Consider the following 23,107-nt stretch of genomic DNA (forward strand, 5'->3'; position numbering starts at 1 on the left):
TATTAGAATAGCCAAGACATGTAATATAAATATATATACACACTATACATGAGCCGCGCGCATGCGTACGTGTTTGTGTGTGCGCGCACTGGTTTTTTATTGCTCTGACGTTCAGGGACCTTAGCTGTCTTTGTCGGGGGGGGGGGGGGGAGAAACATTAAAAAAACAACAAAAAACAGCCAGGTATGGGACTGGGGAGAAGCAGGGAACAGCTGGACACATCAGAATCACCAACCACGGTAAGTTACAAAATAAAGAGCATCTCTAAACCAGTGATCAAAACAGCAGCCTCATCTCCTGCTTTCAAAAGGCACAATCATGAACTCTCATCCCACCCAGCTGACTGATCGAGAACTTGGGGACTAGCCGGATGCCTGACTTCTTTCTCCCTCCCATCTCAAGAAGAGCAGGGGGCAAATGGAGACTCACAACAGTATTATATTTAAAAAAAAATTAAAAATAAAAGGAATTGCAACTGTGAATACAAAAAGCAAGTGCATGAGAATAATCGAAGGTGAATTATGTACAAGGGGGTGGGGGTGTTGAACTGCCCCTCTGCCCCCCGAAATCAAGCAAACCAACTGCAAATCAAGAAGTGAGCTGTAGCTCACGAAAGCTTTTGCTCAAATAAATTTGTTAGTCTCTAAGGTGCCACAAGTACTCCTTTTCTTTTTTACTAATTACTGAGCATGCTACAGCAGGCGGCTATGAGACGCAGAGACCCGGCGGAGGGGGACCCTGAATCCTGAGAATTAGAACAGTAATAATGGACAAGTGTTTAAAAAACAAAGTGAAAATAAAACCATTTCAGGGGTAGTGTCAAGGCTCTGCCCTGCCTGCTGCCCCATCCAGGGGTCATGCCGGGACTGGTGACCCTCCCTGTGTTGTCTCCCCAGGAGTTCAGTCAGGCTAGTTTGTCCCCCCTGCAGCTCCCAAGGGTCATGCAAGGTCTATGCCCCTGCCCCCCGCTGTCATGTCAGGGCTGGTGCACCCTGCCCCCCCCATGCCCCAGGGACCCAGTCAACTCTCAAGTTGGCCAGGTGGGTCTTTGGACCTCTCCTTCCCGTCTCCCGGTCTGGTCACACTCCACCCCATTATTGCCCCGGCACAGTCACTGCCCAGGTGCCCAGAGGCTGCGGGGAGGGGCAGATTGCGACAGAGACCCAGGTCCAGGTTCTGCAGCAGGAGACGCTGGTGCAACGGTTGGATGATCCCATGGCAGTCACTCCTGATTTACACCCAGGTGGGGGCTGGGATCCCTGGGGTGCCCCATGGGGCAGCCGAGATTGGGATCAGACCCGGGGCAGGGAGTGGCTCAATTCTAGGCCAAGGGGATGCTGGGGCCAGGAGGCCGCTTGGCAGAGAAAAGCAGCTGGGGAAACCCAGCCCCCAACATGGGCTGGGACAGGACAGATACCCTGGTGTACACACACACAGAGCTCTGGGCACCAGCTGAGGCCCCTTTGCCCCCCCCATACCCTGGGCACCCCCCCCACCTCTCCCCGACCCTTCCCCACTTCCACCCCGCACCTGAGATCGCCAGGAAGGAAGGGTTTCGGTGCATGGGGCTCTGGATCCTGTGGGCCCTCTTGGGCCATTAACCCCGCGTGGGAGGTGGCGGTGGCAGCCAACGGGACGATGGAAGGCCCATTGTGCCAATTATTTCCACAGTTGACATTCTAACAAATCAGCGGTCGTTAGCGGAGTGCTCCCAGCATTATTGGCTGGCTCTTGGCATGTGCTGGCGTCCCGCAGGGCTGAGCAGTGGACGGTGTGTGTGTGTGGGGGGGCTGGGTCTCCTTGCCTTGCAGCCAGGGAAACTGAGTCCCATGGGGGAACAGATCCTTATGACAGCAGCAAAATTCCCTAGCCCACACATGGAAACCAGTAGCCCAGCCAGAGGCCCAAAGGCTAGTTGACTGGGCCCAGGGGAGCGGGGCCAGGACCCCTGGCACATAGGCAGGGAGCAGCAAAAGGCAGCTGCCTTTGGGATCCAGGGGGGTGGTGGTGGTGGTCTTGGGGAGGCCACAAGGTGGGGAATCCAGGCCCCTTTTAGCCTGAACTATGGGGCAGCCTAATCCCACTCAGCCCCCTCCCCTGCTCTCCTCATACTGACCTCCTGCCTCTACCCAGAGCCCTGAGGGACACAGGAAATCTGCCTACCCTCACCTGGCCTCACCTTCTCTGAACTGCCCCTCCACCTCCTGTATCTTCCAAAATCCAGTGCCCAGCAGTTCCCAACACCCTGCGTTTGGAGCCCCAGGGGAAACATTGGGGGAAGGGGGGAAGACACTGTGTCCCTAGGGCAGCCCCCAGCTCCAACACCCCCCACCCCCAGCAAGCCTTCCCGAGCTCTAAGCAGCAGTCTCAGGTACCAGGAGGCAGATGGGAGTTGAGGACCCCCCCCCGGGGATTCCTATTGCCCTGACACACAGCCCCTGCAGCCAAGGGGTGTGTATGCCTGCCCCCCCCCCCAACTGATGAGTGCTCTGCATCTGCAGTGGTTGATCCCCATATTTGGGGGGTGGGAGCAACTCATCTTATTTCACCCTAAGGCAGCAGGGTGGGGGCTGGAGACCTCAGGCCTACAGACCTGCCTGGGAACAGCCACTAGGGGGCATTTGTGCCCAGCTCCCCCCCCCCTTGACTCCCTGCTCTCAGATGCCATGGAGGGCAGGAAGAGGGGGTAAATCGCCCCCCAGGGATCGGGGGAGCCCAGGGCACCCTTGTGTGGCTCCTAGGGGGTGAGCTGACCTGGCAGTGCCTGACAGGAGGGTCTGGGGAGAGGCGGGGGCCACGGGGGGGGGGTCACTCAAAGGCGAAGGGGTCGTGGGCGCTGAAGAAGAAGTGGCTGTCGACGTGCTCCTCCAGTGCCTCCTTGTCGCACTCCAGGGGGAAGCGCTCCTTGCAGACGGGGCACTCCTTCCACAGGCCGGGGGACGCGGGCAGGTCCAGCGGGGAGGCACCCATCGGGTCCGGGTCCGGGTCCGATGGCTGGCGGTCTGTGATGCCACTGCGAAGGGGCGACAGAGACGGGGGGTCGGCACCCCTAGAGCTCGTCGCCCCCGTGAGCGGGGCCCTGGCAGTGCCCCCCCGCCCACTGGCCCTGCACGGAGGGCACAGCCGGCCCTGCACAGGGGGCACAACCAGACCGGGGTTATTATGGGTCCCCCCCCCACCCGGCTCTTCCAGTTCTCCCCCCTCCTGATTCCCTCCCCATCCCCCCGGTCGCTCTTTTTGCTCCTTCCCCGTCAGACTCAGCAGAACACGGAGCAGCCCCCCAATTCCCTGCACAGGGCCAACCCCCCACCTCCCACCGCGCAGCAGCCCCTCCCCCTTCTCAAAGGGGAGCAGTGGCCCCCCTCAACCCAGAATTCCTTTTATTCCTCAGACACCCACGTCTCATCACCTCTGCACACAGCTGCCTGCACCCGCCCTGCCCTTCCCCCGACACGTCATCCCACCGCACCCACCCCATGACCTATCCTGACACCCCCATCCCGTCCCCCCGCATCCCTTCTGCCCTTCCCCCGACACCAGCATCCAACCCTGCCTCCCCCCGACACGTCATCCCACTGCACCCACCCCCTGCCCTATCCTGACGCCCCCATCCCGTCCCCCTGCATCCCTTCTACCCTTCCCCCGACACCAGCATCCAACCCTGCCTCCCCCTGACACGTCATCCCATTGCACCCACCCCCTGCCCTATCCTGATGGCCCCATCCCATCCCCCCGTCGCAGCCACCCTGCCAATCCCCAACACTGGCATCTCACCCCACCCTCCCCCCATACCTTGATCCCATCCCCTCTGTAACCACCTGCCCGCCCCCAACACTCCATCCCACCTCTCAGCACTCAGCACCCTGCACCAACCTGCCCTTCCTGCTCCTGACACCCCCACTGCATCCCATCCCTCCCCCACACGGGTGCACAGACCCACCCTTGCCTTGCAGCTGGGTGATTCTCTCTATTTCACTTGCAAATAGACTCCCCCACCCCGCCCACCCGCCTCTGTCTGCAGGAGAAAGGATTCTAATGATGCTGAAAATTGATTCAGAAATGCCCTGACACGGCCGTACATCTCCCAGCTCCGTGCCTGCCACTTTTATGGCCGCTGGCTGTAAAAGTCACCGGCTCCTTGCACCCACAGGGAAATTTATATATTTTTACTAAGAGGAGGCTTGGAAAGCTGCCTCAATCCCCCGCTTCCCCTCCTCCCCATCCCCCCACCCTGCTCCCCAGCATCCTCCTCCCCATCCCCCCACCCTGCTCCCCTCCATCCTCCTCCCCATCCCCCCACTCTGCTCCCCTCCATCCTCCTCCCCATCCCCCCACTCTGCTCTCCTCCATCCTCCTCCCCATCCCCCCACTCTGCTCTCCTCCATCCTCTTCTCCCTCCTTTCCTTATGGGCAGGGCGAAGGAACAGACCCCCGCTCTGCTGACAGGCCCCAGCCGATATCCCCCCTCACCTGGCCATCTCATAGAAGATGCTGCCCAGCTCGGGCAGCAGCAGACTGGCCTCTTCCCCTCCGCTCCGCACGGCCGCCATCAGCACAGCCTTCTCGTCCTCCGCTTCCTGCAGTCAGAGCGAGGGTGAGAGCCCCGGGGGCCAGAGTTCAGCCCCCGCCCCGCCCAGCACTCGGGTGCCCCTCACACATAGGCATAGTGATTGTGCCCCCCCAAGCAACAGGGCTCTCCGGAAGAACAGTCCTGCTATGTGTCATAGGCCCTATACTGATGAGGATGGATGGGGATTCTCCTTTACCTCCAGCGGCAGCAGGCTGGGTCCTGGGACCACGGGGGGTGTGAGTTTTATCCCCATTGCTGCGAGGTCCCCAGCTGTACTGCTAGGGTGTGGGCTACCCCTGATGGGTCTCTGTGAGGTTCCTGCCCCCAGGCTGTATGGGGGAATCATGGAGCCAGCAGCCAGGCAACCTCCCTAGCCCCAGCCCAGTTCCCCTTCAGGAACCCCAGGGAACCCCAAATGCCTGGTGATCAGCCGACTGCCACATCCACATCTCACCAGCCCAGAAGCCCCAGGGGGTTGGGAGCTGGAGCTTTGGTTTCAGCCTGCGGGGGGGGGGGAGCTACTGTGTTGTAACCATATTCCCCCCCCCAACACTGTTGCTTTCCTAGTGTAGATGGGCCCCAGTCCTGAAGGGCTAAGATCAGCCCCTCCTAGGGTTAGTGTTGGCAATGGCCCAGATGATGCAGAGTCCCCCATCCTGCTGCTCTCGCTGCCCCCCTGGGGATGGAGGTGGGGGCTCCCCCAGCACTGATGCCATGAGGCTGGCAGGGAGAAGTCCTCACTCCCCATAGGGCTGACCCCCACCCCCCACTTTCCCCAACGGGAGGTGCTGGAGAGATTTCCCGGCACCCTCCTTTTCTGCCCGGCCATTAATGTTACTGCATGTTTTATCATGCCAATTATCAGAGGTTTGTCAGTTTTACAGGGGCGGGTCTAAAAAGCCCCTTGCCCGACTCACAGCTGGAGGGGCGGGGAGGAAGAAGCTGCCCCGTGAACGAACAGCGACTGCAATGGGACACGGAGAGATTTCAAGTGTGGGCCTGATCCCCAGCCTGGCACAGATGCCCCTTCCCCCCTGTCCTTGCGGGGGCGGGGGAGAGCTGACCCCAGTCCTGTGTGGGCTCCCATCAGATAGCAGGGACCAGTTGAGTGGGCCTTTTGCTAGAGGCAGGTCCAGGCAGCTCCAGGGACCTTCCAGCTACTCCTATCAGGGATGGGTCGAGGGGAATGTAGGAGGGTTTGGGGGGCTGGCAGATAACCCCTCCTCCCGGAAGAAGCAGGCTCAGATGCACCCTCAAAGCTGGACTTTCTGTTGCCCAGGAAGGTGGGGGGCCCACCCCATCCACCTCCGGGCTTTAAGGTTCCAGGGATCAGAAGCTTGAAGCCCATTGGATGAGACAGGGAGTGAGCCGGTCCTTTGTGAAGTACCACGCTTGGCGGGTCCCTGGGCACGGCCACGAGAAACTGGACAGATAATCACTGGGCTCGATTCAGGGGCTCGGCATGAGATGCTGTGGGGGCTATTGCTCACAGGAGGGTGAACTGACTGGACTGGGGCAGAGTGGGAGGGGGGGGCTGCATCGTGTGGGGGTCCCTGCCTCAATCTAGGGTGGATGTTCTGCATGGGCCAGGGAGCCACCGTTGGCAAGAAAGAAATGGCACCTGATGGTCACAAGAAAGCCAGGAGCCCCAGGTTCTGTCCTTAGCTCCGGGAGGGAGTGTGGAAGAGTGGGGTAGCATAAGTAGCTGGTAGCCAGGACGCCAGGGTTCTACTTCTACCCCTGCCCCTGCTTGCTGTGTGACCAAGGGCTACTCCCTGTGCCTCAGTTTCCCCCTCCACACTGCCCGGTGCTTGGGGGGAAGGGTCCTCAACCCCGGGGACTCACTGAGTCGGAGCTGTTGTCCTCGGTGGCCTGCTTGATCTGGGTGGTGATGGGGGCCGGCTGGCTGATCACCACCCTGTGCATAGGTTCCCGCAGGCACGGCGGGGTCTTGGTGGCTGCTCGGTTGTCGCACAGGCTGTAGGAGCTGAGCTGGGTGTGGATCCTCATGTCCTCGGGGGACTCGTCCTCCGAGTCCGAGAGTGGGGAGTCCAGGGAACCTGCGGAGAAGGGGAGGCCACAGGGTCACTTGGGCAGCCAGAGCCCCCTGCTGAGCAGAGCAGGGTGTGTGGGGTGCTGGGCAAAGGGGGGACCCCTGCTGGGGGGAGGAGCCTGGGGAGAGCCGGCACCGGAGGTGTGGGGGTGGGGGGAGTGACAGCTGGCATTGGCACCGGGTTGGTAACTCCAGGGAGCAGCACTGTTCTGGGTGGGGGGAGCAGCACAGGGAGGGAGAGAGGGGGCGAGTGCAGAGTGAACATAGCAGTGAGAGCGGGGTGGGGATGCAGGGGGGGATGAACAGGGGTAACAGTGAGGGAGTAACCATCAGGGGTGCAGGGTCCGGGATGAGGCAGTGAAGTGGGGGCAGAGCAGGTCAGGGAGAGGAGCATTACCAGCCCCTCTGGGTTACCTGGGGGTAATGGGATGGGGTGGGGGTAACAGGGATGGGGGAGACATGAGGTAACAGGGCTAAAGGGGTCAGGGATGGGAGTAACAGGGTGGGGGGATTATGGGAATGGGGAACAGGGATGGGGTAATGGGATGAGGTAACAGGGGTGGGGGGGATGGGGGAACAGGGGTGGGGGGTAAAGTGGTGGGGGATGGGGTAATGGAGGTGGGGATAATGGGATGGGGTGGGGGCTATGGGGGGGTTATGGGGAGAAGGGTAATGGGGTGGGGGACAGGGGGAACAGAGGTGGGGGACTGGGGGTAACAGGGCTAAAGGGTGAGGGATGGAGGTAACGGCGGGTAATGGGATGGGGTGGTTATGGGGGGATGAGGATAATGGGGTGGGGAGATAACGGGGAGGAGGATAGGGATGGGGGGATGGGGTAATGGAGATGGGGATAAAGGGATGGGGTGGGGGTTATGGGGAGAAGGGTAATGGGGTGGGGGGAACAGGGGGCACAGGGATGGGGTAATGGGCGTGGGTTGAGGGGGTTATGGGGGGGATGGGGGTAATGCGGGTAACAGGGATGGGGTAGGGAGGTAACAGCGGTGGAAGGATGGGGTAAGGGTGGGGTGGGAGAATGGGCGGGGGTAACGGGTGGGGTGGGGAGGTAACGGGTGGGAGGATAGGGATGGATGGGGAGGTAACAGGGGTGGGAGGATGGGCGGGATGGGGGTGGGGAAGTAATGGGGGTAGAGTGGGGAGGTAACGGGTGGGAGGATGGGGGGTAGGAGCATGGGGGTAACAGGGGTGGGAGGATGGGGATGGATGGGGAAGTAATGGGGGTAGAGTGAGGAGGTAACAGGTGCGAGGATGGGGGTAACAGGGCTGGGAGGATGGGCGGGATGGGGGTGGGGGAGCAACGGGGGGTGGGGTGGATGGGGTGATGGAGATGGGACTAACAGGGGTGGGGCGGACAGGTAATGGGTAAGAGCCCAGGGGTAGGAGCACGGGGGTAACCAGGGTGGGAGGATGGGGACGGCTGGGGAGGTAATGGGGTGGGGGGGAGTGGCACAGGGCGATGTCGGGGGACGGGGTGTTACGCACTCAGCGCCGTGGCCGCTGTCTCCTGCTCCTCGGCTGCCGTCAGCTCGCTCCACTTCTCGTCGGCCACCTTCTCCAGCCGCTCCTCCAGCTTGCGGGCGTACTCCAGCAGCTCCTGGGGAGGGGGCAGCCGCCAGCGTAAGGATCGGCCCCGCCTGCGCCCCGGGCCCCACCACCAGTGGGCACGCCGGCGGGGGCAGGGGCTTTGCCTGCCCCTACCCACTGCCCAGGCTGCAGGGTCCCTGCCTGACCCCAGGGCCCCGCCCAGCTCCTCTGCAGGGAAGGCTCTGATGGGGAAGGGAATGTGGCTCATGTCGCCCCCTCCTGATAACTGCCTGGCTCCGGGGTTCAGCCCCCCTTTGATCTCTGACCTTGGCTGGCACCAACCTGTTTCTCCTCCTGGAGCTGCTCCTTCTCCTTCTCAGCCACCTTCAGGGCTGCGCGCAGCTCCTTGAGTTCCCGCTTGCTCTCTGACAGCTGCACCTGAGGCGGGGGGGAAGGGGGCACAGGACCGTGAGAACTGCCCCAGGGCAGGGCGTGTGCCAATGCCCAGCCCTGCACCAGCCTCGGGCGGGAGCTTTCATACCCCAGGCACCTGATCCCGCAGAACCCAGGAGCGCCCCAATCTCTCTTCCTGTGGGGCAGGGCGCCCCCTTGCACCAGTGTGTAGCTTTCGGGGTAGGGCCTCCCCATCCCAGCTCTGATTCCTCCCCATATAGGGCAGGGACCGCCCCTCCCACATGCCAGGACCTCCCCATCACAGCTCTGATCCCACCCCCTATAGGGCAGAGAGTGGGGCTCCCCTCTGTCCCAGGGGCAGTGCCCACCCCCCACTGGCCTTACCAGGCTGGAGTCCCTCTCATGGGACAGTTCAGATTTCAGCGCCTGCTTCTGGGCTCGCTCCTCCTGCAGGTTCTTCTCCAGCTTCAGCACCTCAGCACTCAGCTTCAGGATCTTGTCCTTCTCTGCCTGCAAACAGCATGGGGGGCTCTCACGGGGGGCCAGCACTCGCTTGCCGTGGGGAGCCCAGCACATCTCCCTAGCTAGGCTTGGATGGAAGGACTACAAATACCCCCAGTGCAGTGTTAGGGGGCACGGTGCTGCAGGGAGCAGGGTGAGAGGCTCAATGGGGGCGCCCTCACCTCTCAGCCAGTGCTGGCCCCAACGCAGTGCTAGGGGGCGCTGCGCTGCAGGAAATGGGGTGGGGGCTCAGTAGGGGCACTGTCCTCTCTGATAAGAGGTTTAGGGGGTTCTGGGCTGCAGGGAGGAGGGGGATTGGTACAGGTTATTCTCCCCTTATGCTGTGCTTCAGGGAGCTCAGTAGGGGACGCTCTCCTCTCAGCCAGTGCCCACCCCAGTGCAGCCCTAGGGGGCGCTGTGCTGAGACATAAACCAAGTTCTGAGCATTGTGTGGGTCACGACAGTGGGACTTTCCCCAAGGCCTGGACAGGCTCGACCCAGGTCCCAGTCCACCGGTCACTGAGACAAGCCCAGCTAGGGGATGCACTTTCATTTTCTATCCTAAACTGTTAATGCATTGGCAGTACCCCATCCCAGAGGTGGCTGCACCCATTCAAGTGAGAGGCCCAGCGGGGTGGGGCTTGGCACCTCTATGCTCTGCAGCAAGTTGCTCTTCTCCTTCCACCACTGGCCTTTCCCCTCCTTCCATTTCAGGGTCATGTCTGCCAGCTTGATGTTGGTCTCGGCTGACTCCAGCCGGCTCTTGTGCAGGTCCGAGATGGTCCGGTCCCGGATGGAGGAGGTGCTGGCCAACTCCTCCCCCAGCAGCACCACTTTCTGCTGGCTGGCGGCAAGGAGGTCCTGGGTGGAGCGGAGCTGCTCACACAGCGCTTCCAGCTGGGCCTGGGGGGCCAGGGAAAGGCAATGAGGGGGGATCGGAAATAATGAATGGGATGGAAGAGGCCAGCTGGGCTCTGCCCCTGCATCCCACCCCCAAACACAGCGACAAGGGAGCAGTTGAGGGCATTTAAAAGACTGTTAAAATTCTTTGCTGTTCGCATGTGGAACTCCCTGCTACAGGATGTTATCAAGGCAAACTCCTCAATGAGATGCAGGGTAGCTCTGAGGTCGATGCACCAAAGACAAGCTGGAAATAGCTGGCCTTCCTCTAAGCCAGGGTTCAAATCCCATTAGGGCTGATGCAGGCTTTCTGAGGAGCCTGGAGACTTCCCTCCTGGCAGAGATCTTCAAAATCCTGCTCCAGGAGGGTGCCAAAAATCCTGCGGCGCTTTTCACGTGAGCAGGGTTTGGGACTGCTGCCTTCTTGGTAAAACACTATCCTGTTACTCCTCTCCATGCCCCAGAAGTGGCTGCATTTCAGGAGTCAGTGGGAAAAGAACCCAGGAGTCCTGGCTCCCTGTCCTCACCCCTAAAACACACACAGGCACCCACAGCCGGGAAAGAGAACCCAGGAGTCCTGGCTCCCATCCCCCTCCTGTTGTAGTGACACCACTCTAATCCCCTCTTTTCCAGGGGAAGGGCTGGTGAATGCACATACCCAAGCAGAGGGAGGGGGGAGCGGAGGCTGCACCCTGGCACCGAGGGGGGCCCCTCACCCTGGGCACTCACCGTCCTCTGCTGTGCAGCTGCCAGCTTCTGCTGCAGCTTGCTGATGTCCTCTTGCAGCACCAGGGCCTGCGACACCTTCTCGCCGTGCCGGGTCTTGGCCAGCAGCAGGTCGCAGGCCAGGTTCCGACTCTCCTGCTCCGAGGCCTGCAGCTTGACCTGGGGGGTTGGGGTGGGGGACACCTGATCCTCACGTGCCAGCCCAGAGAAAGCTGGGGGGGTGGGTGGGACCCATCTCCCTTCCCTCTGGGTGTCCCCTGGGGATGGGGGAACCCTGCCGCTCTACAGATGTATGGAGAAGGACCCCCCACTCCTGTGTGTGTCTGAGGGGGAGGAGAGGGACCCCCGCTCCTCTGCTCACCCCAGCTAGCTCTACCACCAGCAAGTCACCCCTACAAGCCCCGCCCCAGGTCCCCCCATCGTGGGGCGCTGCAGCGCTCACCTGGTAATGCTCCTTCTCGGCATTCTCCTCCTTGAGCTGGTGATGGATCTGCTCCTGCTCCCGCACCAGGGACTTCACCGTGTCCTTCATCCTGCAGGTGGGGGGGGAGGGGGAATGGGGGACAGACAGGCAGGGTGAGCTCCGGCTCGGCTCGGGGCACTGCCAGCTACAGCGGTGGGGGGGGCGGATGAGGTGCAGTGAGGGGGCCGGACAGACTCATTGCGGCTGGGTCAGAACCCCAGGGGGAGGCTGTGTCCTGCAGCCCCGCTAACGGGTCCCCTTTAGTCAGCACAGCCTGGGAACACGGAGCACTGCAACCCCAGTCCCATCCCAGAGGCTGCACCCCAACAGCACATCAGAGTCCATGCCGCTTGGGGGGAGGGAAGAAAGGAGAGAGCACCCCATACTGAGCCCCTACCCTGCTCCCCGGGAGCACAGGACGTCACTCCCTAGGACACCAGCCTATTCTCACTCAAGGGAAGAGCCCCCCCCAACAGCTGGCCTCTCCAGCTTCCCACAAGACCCTAGGTTTGGCCTCAGCGGTCACCCATCCGAGCACTGACCAGGTCCAACTCTGCTTAGCGACTGAACGAGATCAGGGGAGGAGGTGGGGCCGGGGTGGGGATTTGGGGAAAGAGTTGGAATAGGAGCAGGGAGGGGGCAGAGTTAGGGCGGGGCAGGGGAGAGGTGGGAGAGAGGAGGGCAGGGCAGGGCAGGGGCGGGGCCTCGTGGAATGGGTGGAGTGGGGGTGGGGCCGGGGGAAAAAGGGCGTTGAGCACCCACTGGCGGGAGCAGAAGTTGCCACCTATGCTGCCTCCCTGCCTGCCAGTCCACAGCACTGACCCTAACTCCCCTCCGCATGCCTGCTGACCCCCGCCCACTGCTGCTCACCTGTCCAATTCCACCTCCTTCTGCAGCACCTTCTCGCTCAGGGCCTGAATGTCCTCCTCCAGCTCCTGGATGCGGGCCAGCTGTCCCGCCTGCTGCTGGCTCAGCGCATCCCGCTCCTCCATCACGGCTGCATGGGAGCTCGAGAGATCCTGGGAGAGGAGCCGCCGGGTGGGGCAGGGAGGGGAGGGGTGAGCCGGGATCAGGGACACAGGATCAGCACACAGTCTGGGTGCTCTGGCAAGAGGCAGGAAGCCCAGGGACCCCTGCCCCCAAGCTGGAGAACCCCTTTGGAATTTAGGGCTAAGCCAATGGATAGCAGGGTGGGGGGAATGCAAGGAGGAATATGGGGTCCCCTTCTAGGAGGCAGCCCAGCCCAGTGGCCTGAACACAAGAGCCAGAAGACCTCATTCACCCACCTGCGTGCCTCAGTTTACCCCCAGTGTGATGGGCGACGGGAAGCAGGGGGTGGGGGACTCATCCCAGTGGCGGTTGCCTGATAGGGCCCGGTGCCCGCAGGGGGCACCCCACACACCTTGTACTGCTCGGCCAGCTTGGTGTGTTCATCCCGCATGGTGCCCAGAGCCTCCTCCAGCTGCTCAATCCGGGCCTGCAGCTCCTTCACCTCCTCCTCCAGCCGCAGCTTCTCTCGCAGCAGCCTGCAGTGCTCCTGCTGGCTCTCCTCCAGCTGGTTCTGGGGGGAAACGGGACCCACAGGGACCGGCGCTTTTAGTGCAGACCGAGGGGGCAAGCACTACACTCACCCCAGGCCCCCAGGACATTGCAGGATGCACAGGCCCTGCCCCCACACTGGCAAGCAAGGGGTTAACTCAGGTAGGCAGAGCAAGGGACTGGTGGTGGGGCTCTTATGACAGTAGGGAGATCGTTCTGAAGGGGCAGAGCTGATGGAGGGCGGGGCCAGGGCTAAGCTCAGCCCCATTTCCCAATGCAGTTGTTACTGCCTGCCCAGCAGGGAGAAAAGCCTGGCAGGAGGGGAGGGTTTTGTGTTGACCGGGACATGGCTAGGTGCCCTCTTGGGCAGAGCAACAGCTGATCCCTCCCGTTGCCCTCCACCTTGTGCATTGGGTGAGCTCACAGCCTAACCAGGCCCAGGGGAAACTGAGGCACAAACCTGGGAAGTGACTTGCCCAAGGCCACTGACAGAGCTGGAACCAGAACCCAGGTCTCCGGACCCCCAATCTGGTGCTCTACCCACTACTGATCCCTCATTACCTGCAGCAGGGTGGCCTTGGGCACCACCAGCAACATGTCCATGTTGCCCTCGTCATCCTCCTCCAGTGTGATGAGCTCGTCCATGGGCCGGGGCTCGTTGAACTGGAAGGGGCTGCTCTGGCCGCGCACCTCGCCACGGCGGTCCACATAGCGGAACTGGTACTGCTGGGCCCCCGGCTTGGGCAGGTAGCTGGCTGCAGCAGGACAAACACGGCCCAGCATCAGATGCCTCTGCCCCACCGCTGCTAGGGCCTTGCCAGGAGGTTGACTGCCTCCGGGTTGGGGCTCGGATGCCCCATAGTCTGGGGCTAGGTCAGGCTCTCCCCTGACACGTCTTGTCCCCAGCAACTGCCCCCTGCTCCTGAGTCCTGGCACCAGCGTGGTCAGTGCTACGGCAGAGCAGCTGGTGAGTGCCTTGTCAGCAGACCACATTGGTCACAGAGGTACTGCCCCCCAACCAGTCCACCGCCCCCTGGCCTTGAGCCTAGTCTGTATGGACTGCTCTGGCCTGGCCTCTCTCATCAGCTCACTCCGGCTTGGCCTCTCTGACAACCAGCGGGTAGTGCCAAAGGTCGACAGTGGCCTGGATGCCCGTTCCATCAGGGGCTGCTTGGAGACCTGCCATCCCATTCCAGTCCTGGCCTCGATCCTTCCCCCTGGCTGCCTCCTGCACCCCTTCCGAGGATCCTCTCTGCTTTACCCCCACCCCTCCCCTCCCAATGCCCCTTGTAGTCACTGCACCATACGGCCAGGCAGGGGGGCTTCAGTGAGCATTTTGCTTTGCAGCACACCTGGAGGCCGGACGCCATGCTAGATGGGCCCATCGGCCTGATCTGGTGGGGATACGGGGCTAGATCTGCCCGTGGGTCTGACCCAGCAATGCAAGGTGATATTGGGCTAGATGGGCCCGCTGGCATGACCACGTCTATCAGGGAGGCTGGGATACCGGGCTAGATGGGCCCTTAGTCCGACAAGCCACAGCAAACCCTCCGTAACCCAAATCTTCTCCCAGGGCTGCCACCCCTTCTGGCTGTTGCTCCGGCTGCTCACTGACTGATCCCCCCGTCTGATCTCACCCTCCCGCAACCCCCATGCACGTGATCTCCGCACCCCCCCTCTGCCGGAGCTTGCCCCCCTACCATGGAACTGGACGCTGGAATGGACGGGTGCCCCCTCCGCGCCTCCATCGGGCACCACGCACCACACGAAGGTGTAGTAATCCCGCACGGACGAGGCCTCCACCTGGACAGACGCAGGCAAGAAGGTGTCTGAGGAACCCTGGCATTAGCTAAGCGCTTCTCTAACGCTCATCAAGTGCCAGTGTTGCTGTCCTCATTGGGGGGGACAGGGAGGGGCTATCACAGCAACGGGCGTCTATGCTGCCCACTAAGCCTGGGCTCTGACCCAGGTTTGAGCCCAAGCCCCGCTTCCGTCCACACACAGATCTGTCTGACTCGGGGCAGCAAGCACTCAGGACCTGGGTCTTACAACCCTGCTGGGGGTGGGGGTGGATCAGAGCCAGGGCATATCATTTTGCAGTCTGGATTCAGTTCAAGCAGTAGACCCGAGTCGAAGGTCTGCATGGCACAGCACGGGCGTGCTAGCTCGGCTGCGACACCCGGGTCCGGCAATTGTAAGCCCAGGTTTACCATGCAGCGTGGATGCTCAAGTGCGGGCTTGGAACTGCTGAAACCTCAAGCCTGGGTCTGCCTAGCTGTTACACAGCACAGGAGAGCAGTATCATTCCCCTGCCTGCCCCAGTTTTACAGATGGGGAAACTGAGGTACATGAAGGGGCAGTGACTTGCCAAGGCCGGCCACCAGGAATAGAAGCCTGGTCTCATGAGTCCCAGGGCAGTGCTCTAGCCATTAGGCCATGCTACCTCGTTTTGCTTTAGCATGCAGGGAAAAGCAGGAGGCTTGGTCGACTAGTGGGTGAATTTCACGGTGGCCTGCAGATGTGGGCTCCTCCTTTCACGAGCACGCTGCGGGCTCAGCGCAATGGAACAGCAGAGAATGCAATAGGAGGGGAAACCTCTACCCCAGGTGATGAGGAGACCACCCAGACACCCTGCGCCTCCCCATCTCAGCCTGATTCACTGCCGGATCAGAACACTTGCTGCACGGCCCCTCCCCCCCCGGGGGCACAGCTACAGGGGAGATCCCAGCTAAGGCATCCAGCTCCCACCCACCTCTTTCTTCCCAGTACCTTGAATATCCCGATCCAGTCGCGGGCCGACGGCTTCATGCTGGGGGGCAGGGTGTAGTGGCACTCGACCTTGGTGTTGGGCACGTAAGTGCGGGCCACGTTGAGGAAGGCCATGGTAGGGTCGGCCTGTGCCTGCGACTTGCTGGGAGACACCTCCTCCATCCTCTTCATTGGGGTGGAAGGTGAAGAAGGACAGTGTGACAGTCTGTAACCCAATGTTCACCCTTTCTACAAGACTATGATAAATTTTGTACATAGTATGCCTTGTGAGGTATCATTCAAAAACTCATAATATGCTGACCATTATTGTCCTGGTAAAAAGTGTGTGACAACATTGTATGTAAAGTTATTAAATTCTACTGTATGACATTGCAGAGACATGTTCCAAGTTTAGAAAGGCAGCCACAAACCAGTTCCACAGAGACAACAGGCAAACTGATGCCTCAGCTAGGTGTCAACAAAATCAAATGGACCATCACCTGGGTAAGTGGCCATTCTTTGTCAGGCAAAAGGGTGTGAGTGAGAAATCTACACTTTGGCAAAGAAAGTGCTGGAGGTTCTCATCTCCTGCTGTCTCCTGAACCTCAGCTGGAGATGATTCTCAAAAAAAAAGAGAACTGTAAGAAAAGAGAAGAAACTCCCCTAAAGATCTCTCCTTTCTTCTCTACTCTCGTCATCGATAACTCTTGAAGGACAAAGGAAGGTATCCAGGCAGAAAGGAATTCAGCCAGTGAGGCTGCTAGAACATGTAGTGAGAGAGACTTTTGCTTTGAAATCACTTAGCTTGTTAAGTTAGATGTTAGTTGTGTTTTAACTTTAACTTCTTTGTAACCAATTCTGACTTTTATGCCTCATTACTTGTAATCACTTAAAATCTATCCTTCTGTAGTTAATAAACTTGTTTTATTGTTTTATCTAGACCAGGGTGTTTGGACTGAATTATTTGGGAAACTGCATTTGAGACACCAGGGTTTGTGTATACCATTTTCTATTAATAAATGATGGACTTTATATGAGTTTATATAAGTGATCACTCTCCTTACAGTGTGTATGATAAAACCCATTGTTTCATGTTCTCTGTCTGTGTATATAAATCTCCCCACTGAATTTTCCACTGAATGCATCCAATGAAGTGAGCTGTAGCTCACAAAAGCTTATGCTCAAATAAATTTGTTAGTCTCTAAGGTGTACAAGTACTCCTTTTCTTTTTGCGAATACAGACTAACATGGCTGCTACTCTGAAACCTGTTTTTATATGAGTTTGTGGTGTCCAGGAGAGCGGGGCAGTAAAAGATGCACATTTCTGGGGGAAAGTCTGGGACTGGCAGTTTCAGTGTAATTCAGGAGTGGTTGGCTGTAACACTCTTGCAGTGTAGCTGTGAGTGAGTCACATGTGTGTGAGCAGACGAGGAGTGGTTGCTCTCACAGTGAAGCCGTGTAAAAGGCACCCTAGATTGGAGAATTGAGGGGACACAGTTGCTCAACAGTCCAGATTGTACCCTGGGAATGTCATAGGTGGGAGGGAAAAACGTGATGGGAAAAGGGCAGGATGGGAAAATCCCACCCTGGACCAGCCTGGGATGCCCTGAAAGTCGCTGCTTCCCTACATGCCATGGGTACATCCACAGAACTCATCACTGTGGGCACCTCATGGGCATGGATGCATTTAGCTTCCCAGCCCGCAGGAGGCAGGGCAATGCCACTGTCTCTATTTTACAGAGGTTCTTGGGCACACAGGGAGTCCATTTCAGAGCAGGGAATTGAACCCAGGAGTCCTGGCACTCAGGCAACTTTGGAGCTGGACCCCCAAGACCCCACATATTTCAGACAGAAAGGGACCTTTGTCTAGTTTTTTTAACTCTGGTTAGTGGCAAGGGCACTAAACTGGGACTCAGGGCACTTGGGCTCTGTTCCCAGCTCTGCCACTGACCTGCTGTGTGACCCTGGGCAACTCACTCCCTTGCTCTGTGCCTCAGTTTCTCCTCCCACCCTGTGAAATCTTTGGTGCAAGGATGATGGCTTGCACCTAGACTCGTAACCTTGGCTGGGGTCTACCTAGGAATTAACACAAATCCATTGACAAAAACAGATCAGGTTGCCCCATGGTGCCCCGTGCCCATCCAGCAAAATGCAGACCTATGACATCCAGGAAACCTAGAGTCAAGGTACACACCAATGTAACCTTAATTCTGCCCTTTCTGAGTGATGGCCCAGGGTGCCCACAAGACATGGGCTTGCACTCTACCTTTGCAGCTTGTGCCCATGCCCAGGGAAGAAGCATGCGCCCGCTGCAGCACAGAGTCCAATGCCATCTCTTTGCCAAGGTGAAACTTGTGTCCAGGTGAGCTGGACTGAATGGGTGCTGCCTATGCCCACCATATGCCCGGACACGGTGCCTCCACCACAAAACCAACCCCACAGCCACTGTATTTTACAACCTTTCACCATTCCACATAAGATCCCCTCAAAGACACACTGTCACTCACCCATCAGGGCATGCCCACCCCACCCTCGTACCCCACCTCGCTGCTGATGCCCCCCATGGCCAGAAGACCCCCGTGCCCTTCTGCTGACACATGCTTCCCAGCTCAGCACTGGAATGAGACAAACAGCATCTCTCAAGATGCATATGCACCGTTTTCCTGTCCTCACACATGTGGGGTGAGGCGTGGGCAGAGGTGCTCAGAATCTCTGAGGGGCAGGGCACCCCCATATTACCCCCCATCACAATCACAGCTCTGCCCAGCTTCTCCAGCTAATCCCTCCACCATTCCACATAGCACCACCTAACAACAGCGAGCACAGCTGGAGCGCACACAGATCATTCCTACTGGCTACCACCAGCTCCAGAGGGGCAGAGTTAAGGCTGTGTTGGGGCGTCCCTTCACGCTGCCTTTTCTGGTTGTCCAACGTTTGAGTCCTGCTGGATGGGCACGAGACCCAACAGGCAACCTCAGCTCTGTGTTAACCAAGTTTTTTGTCCGTTAATTTCCTAGTTTTCCAACCAGAAAGAGAAACATTTTTTGTAGGAGTCAGGGGTCAGGCAGGTCGTTATAGCTGTCCCCTAAGTTTGTAGCCAGCACGTTGCTGGCTAGCAAGGAGGCTATGTGATCCTAAGAGCTCCTGTCCCTTTTGGCACAGGAACACAGGTCGTGCTGTGATATGTCTGGAAGGTGGTGCTGCTAACAGGGCAGTGAGGGAAATCTCATCCCTGGCCAAAAAGCTGACCATTTTATTCCGTGGTGGTTTAGTTTCAGTAGCTTTACAAAATGCAGTCTCTCTCCTTCTCCACCCCCATTTCTCACATCAGGTAGTGCCCCACCCCCATTTCCAGCTTCCCCTCCCCGTCCCGCCCCATGAAGTCATTCAGGACCATTTCCTTGGCATGCGAGAAGCCATGAGCACGTAAGAAATTTGTTCTACGTGTATCACAAGCAGCTGCTTATGGGAGGACCATACATTTCTCAGTTACAGAGGCTGCGCTGGACCCCAAACTGCCCCCCCAGGCACTCCCCTCCAGCTGCTCCCCTTGCTCTGGCGAGGCCCCTGGCTTGCCCAGCCTCCAAGCTGGCCCCCTGGCCAGCACCACGCAGGGGTGCTGTCACGTTAACTTTGAATTGTCTGATTTTCAGAGATTTCAATGTGCGGTGTAGTCAGGACCCCTCCAGAACCTGGCTTACATCTGTTGGGAGCAGGGAGAGGGGCTCAGACCCCTTAGAATAACAGGGCCCCCAAGATCCCGGCACACACACATGGAACGGGGGAGGGCAGGGAAAGGGGCTTGGTCTCCTCACTCCAGAGGGACAGGGCTTAGTGAATCCCAGCACACACATGGGGGCAGGGGAGGGGCTGAGATCCCTTAGAACAGCTGGGCCCTCAAGAACCCAGCACACACAGGGGCAGAAAGAGGGACTCAGACCCACTCAGAGGAGCAAGCTGACACCTCCCTCCCAAGATCCTGGTACACACATGGGGGGAGAAGGTGGGGCTCACATGCTCCCACATCCCTAGTCACCCCATTTACCCTACCGCTCCCCCACATCTCCCCTCCCCCTCCCCGGAGCCCCCAACCCCTCTCTGCTCCCTGCCACCCATCCCCATTACTCCCATGATTCCCCTTCCCCAGCACTCTCCCAACCCCCGGCCTGGCGCTGCAAGCATTCCCGTGTCATTCCCTTTCTTTTCAAAAAGAGTTTGCGCCCCTTCTCAGTTCTCTGCTGTCCTGGGATTACAGTTCCCAGCAGTAACAGAAACCCTTCGACCGAGGCAGACAGTTGCACCTGGCCTGTAATTCGTCCTCAGAGATCTGCCACGGGTAGCTTTCAAAGTTGCAATACCTGCGGGGGTAGCTCAGGGTCACAGCCCATCCCCTCAACCCACCACGTGAAGTGCAATCACTATGGTTAGAAACCGCCTTTCTGCGCACGTGCTTTGCAAGTTCTTTGGCACACGAGTGTTTCGCAACCTCTAATGCAGACACCCTAACTCTGCCTTTAATAGTGCTTTCAAAATTGCCTCCCCCAAGGGGCAGTGGGGTCCACACACTAGCTGAGTTAACTGTTGGGTGCCTGAGCTCAGCTGGGGACGATCGGAGACACAGTCTGAGCCCCAGGTGTGTGCCCCTCCCACCCCCACCACGGTGGTAGAATCTTGATGCCTTGATGAAATACTGTGGGTTTTTCAGGGGGCTGTATTTTGGGAACCCCCTGTTCAGACGACACCAAATTTGGATCATTTACCAGACCCTGCATTCCCAGGGGGCATGTCACATTTCAAGAGAATCTAAGAGAGCATTTGACTTAGAACAGTCAACCTTTAAACAAAGGAAAAGGAGTACTTGTGGCACCTTAGAGATAAATCTCTCCTCTGTTTTTTCCACCAAATGCATCCGATGAAGTGAGCTGTAGCTCACGAAAGCTCTCCTCTGTTTTTTCCACCAAATGCATCCGATGAAGTGAGCTGTAGCTCACGAAAGCTTATGCTCTAATAAATTTGTTAGTCTCTAAGGTGCCACAAGTACTCCTTTTCTTTTTGCGAATACAGACTAACACGGCTGCTACTCTGAAATCTTTAAACAAAGGGGTTCTCAACTTTAATCGCAGGAGCTAGCTCTTCTATTGTGCCTTTCACCCATGGATCTCGAAACTCTTTACAAAGGAGGTCAGCCTCATTCTCTTCATTTCACGGCTAGGGAAACTGAGGCACAGAGCAGGGAAGGGACTTGCCTAAGGTCACCTAGTTGGCCAGGTCTCCAAGTCCCCGTCCAGTGCTCTAGCCAGTATGCCCCAGAAAATGCAGCCCTATGGAACCAGATAATGTTGGCCACTACACTGGGGGGAGCAGATGCGTCTACTGCCCCGGGCACGGATGCTGTGGCACAAGGGGAACTGCACTGGTTTTAAGAAACACTGCTGCAAGGTGAGAGGGCAAACACGACCCCGCTCCCCTGGCCCCTCCCTGGCCTACCAGAAGTATCTGGGTCTCATCCTGCCTCTCCAGCATCAGATCCCAAAGTGCTTTACAAGTGGCGTATACTGGGATCACTCTGATTGCTCCCCTGGGGCGGAGTCCAGAACGGCCACATCAGTGCAACAGAGGACAGGAAATGGAGTCTCCAGTCTTACCAACTCTCATGGTTTTGTCACGAGTCTCATGATAATGATTGTTTTCCTTAAAGCCCCAGCTTCTGGAGTCAAGGGGATAAATGATGATTTCAGCCTTTCTTAAAGAAAAAGTATGTTTCCAGCCCCCGTGGCAGTGGAAAGCTTCAAAATGTGACCCCAGTGTACCCCAAAGGCTCAAAAAGCAGAAGGCAAATAAAAAGAACCCAAACACTATTATTTTTACATAACCTCATGATTTTTGGTGAGCCTGACTCATGATGTTTGAACATTTGGGGTTGGTGAAACTGAGTCTCATACCCAGCTGGGGAACACACAGAAGGGGAATGCACGGACGCACGGAGAAAGCCCCGGCTCTTGTGAAAGCGGTCGCAGGATGCTCAGCAACAGCAAAAGAGCCAGGCCCTTGATTTTACATCTCAGCTGGAAAGTGGCGGCTCCAGCACCTGGCTGGGGCATTGGTTCAGGACAGCTTAGAGTACTCTGGGGTCTTTATATTCTGTTTGTACAGCACCTAGCGCAACAGGAGCTTGGTCCATGACTGGGCCTCCGAAGTGCTACCACAATACAGAAATAATAACAGCACCCCTTGCTTTATCACTAGAATCGTTTCCCTCAGAAGCCTGGGTTTTCCTGGAAAGTCTCCCCTCGAAGCTCTTTACAGGCCCAGTACTGCTTAGCTTACAAAACACAACACCACATCAGGGCTGCAAGCTAGGCACAGGGAGAGAGACATCTGGTCCTGTCTACACAGCAGCTGCAATTAACTCAGCAGCTAGAACAGCAAATTGTCTCATAAGTGCCATGGCCAGGGTGAGGTTGCATCTACGCAACAAGTTAACAATATGGTAATAGCCAAGAGTCTCAAACACAGCACTGATGGGGCTGTAAACATTTTCAGAGGGGTTCACTGCAAAAGGGTGTGACCCCAATTTCCTCTCTGGCCCAGCCAAAATCCTCGCTCGATGATCCCATGTGACAGAGGCGCCCTGTAACTTGCTGCCTTCCCTGCCATCATTAGACTCTCCGCACAGTGGCGCCCATGTGCAGCGATCCTGCGTGGTGAGTGTCCCAGGACATCTGAATGAGATCCTCAAAGAGCACCTGCACCAATTAAAATCCCCGGTGCAGCGACGCCTGGGCGGAAGATCTGCTGGGAGGGAGCGTGGCCTAGTGGATACAGGACAGGATTAGCACTCTGGGGATCTGGGCTCCAGTGCCAGCTCACACCCTGCTCTGCTGGGTGACCTTGTGTTAGTTATTGCCTCTCTATGCCTCAGTTTCCCCATCTGTAAAATGGGGACAATGAAACTGACCTCTTTTGTAAAGCACCGTAAGACCCACTGATGAGAAGAGCTAGGTATTAACATTAGCTCCTCTATAGAGTCCTGCTATTACTAACTTCCTCTGATATAAAATGAGTCTCTGAGCATCTTAAGGATAGCAGGGTGGCACTGTGGCTAGAGAATGGAATTAAGGCAGGACACCTGGCTTCTACTCCTAGCTCTGCTATGTGACCTGGGGCAAGTCACTTCCCCACCGCGTGCCTCCGTTTCCACTCCCACCCTTTGCCTATGGAGACTCTGAGCTCTTTGGGAAAGGGGCTGTATCTTTGTGACTACAACAGGGCCCCGATTTCGCTAGGGGCCTCTTGGCCTTGCTCTCCTGGGAATCCTGCACAGTCAGTGCTAAAAAGTGCTCGTGGCCTGGGCGAGACACCTCACAATCGGCCCCACAAGCCCAGACAGCGCACGGCTCGCGTGGGATCTCCTGGGCATCATCCAGCCAAGTGCCTGAAGCTACAATACATTCCTTTCCCCTCCCAGGGGTCTGCTTCTCCAGTTGTGCCAAGCCAGCCAAGGAGCAGCCATGTGCAAAACGAATCCCAGCAGCTGCCATCCATCTTCTCCGCTCACCTGGCTGCCAGGGACAAGGGGAGGATTCCTTGATGCTTCCACAAGGCAAGCAGCATGCACCAGCAGTGTGCAAGGCCGGTTCCAAGGAGAGAC

At 58.2% G+C, this 23,107-nt stretch overlaps 1 protein-coding gene across 8 annotated transcripts in view; it reads right to left on the bottom strand.

The window, feature by feature from the left end:
* Window positions 1-1,507: 1,507 nt before the first annotated feature.
* The window catches only part of CALCOCO1 (calcium binding and coiled-coil domain 1), a 32,499-nt gene continuing 10,899 nt past the window's right edge, over window positions 1,508-23,107 (bottom strand). For 3 of the 8 annotated variants that reach the window (XM_043506730.1, XM_043506731.1, XM_038379139.2), the window contains exons 2-15: window positions 15,478-15,642; window positions 14,409-14,511; window positions 13,270-13,463; window positions 12,572-12,730; window positions 12,040-12,188; window positions 11,149-11,239; window positions 10,710-10,865; window positions 9,729-9,983; window positions 8,964-9,089; window positions 8,508-8,603; window positions 8,124-8,235; window positions 6,416-6,630; window positions 4,471-4,577; window positions 1,508-3,013 (exon numbers count right to left, since the gene is read on the bottom strand). In XM_043506730.1, the coding sequence (XP_043362665.1) occupies window positions 2,809-3,013; window positions 4,471-4,577; window positions 6,416-6,630; window positions 8,124-8,235; window positions 8,508-8,603; window positions 8,964-9,089; window positions 9,729-9,983; window positions 10,710-10,865; window positions 11,149-11,239; window positions 12,040-12,188; window positions 12,572-12,730; window positions 13,270-13,463; window positions 14,409-14,511; window positions 15,478-15,639 (2,130 nt within the window). In that variant the 5' untranslated portion in view covers window positions 15,640-15,642 and the 3' untranslated portion in view covers window positions 1,508-2,808. Of the gene's footprint in view, window positions 3,014-4,470; window positions 4,578-6,415; window positions 6,631-8,123; window positions 8,236-8,507; window positions 8,604-8,963; window positions 9,090-9,728; window positions 9,984-10,709; window positions 10,866-11,148; window positions 11,240-12,039; window positions 12,189-12,571; window positions 12,731-13,269; window positions 13,464-14,408; window positions 14,512-15,477; window positions 15,649-20,063; window positions 20,084-23,107 lie in introns of those variants that run through there. The other 5 variants (XM_043506735.1, XM_038379140.2, XM_043506732.1 and 2 more) reach the window with 4 other exon arrangements.

Source organism: Dermochelys coriacea, chromosome 20 (assembly GCF_009764565.3).
Source record: "Dermochelys coriacea isolate rDerCor1 chromosome 20, rDerCor1.pri.v4, whole genome shotgun sequence".
NCBI lineage: Eukaryota > Metazoa > Chordata > Testudines > Dermochelyidae > Dermochelys > Dermochelys coriacea.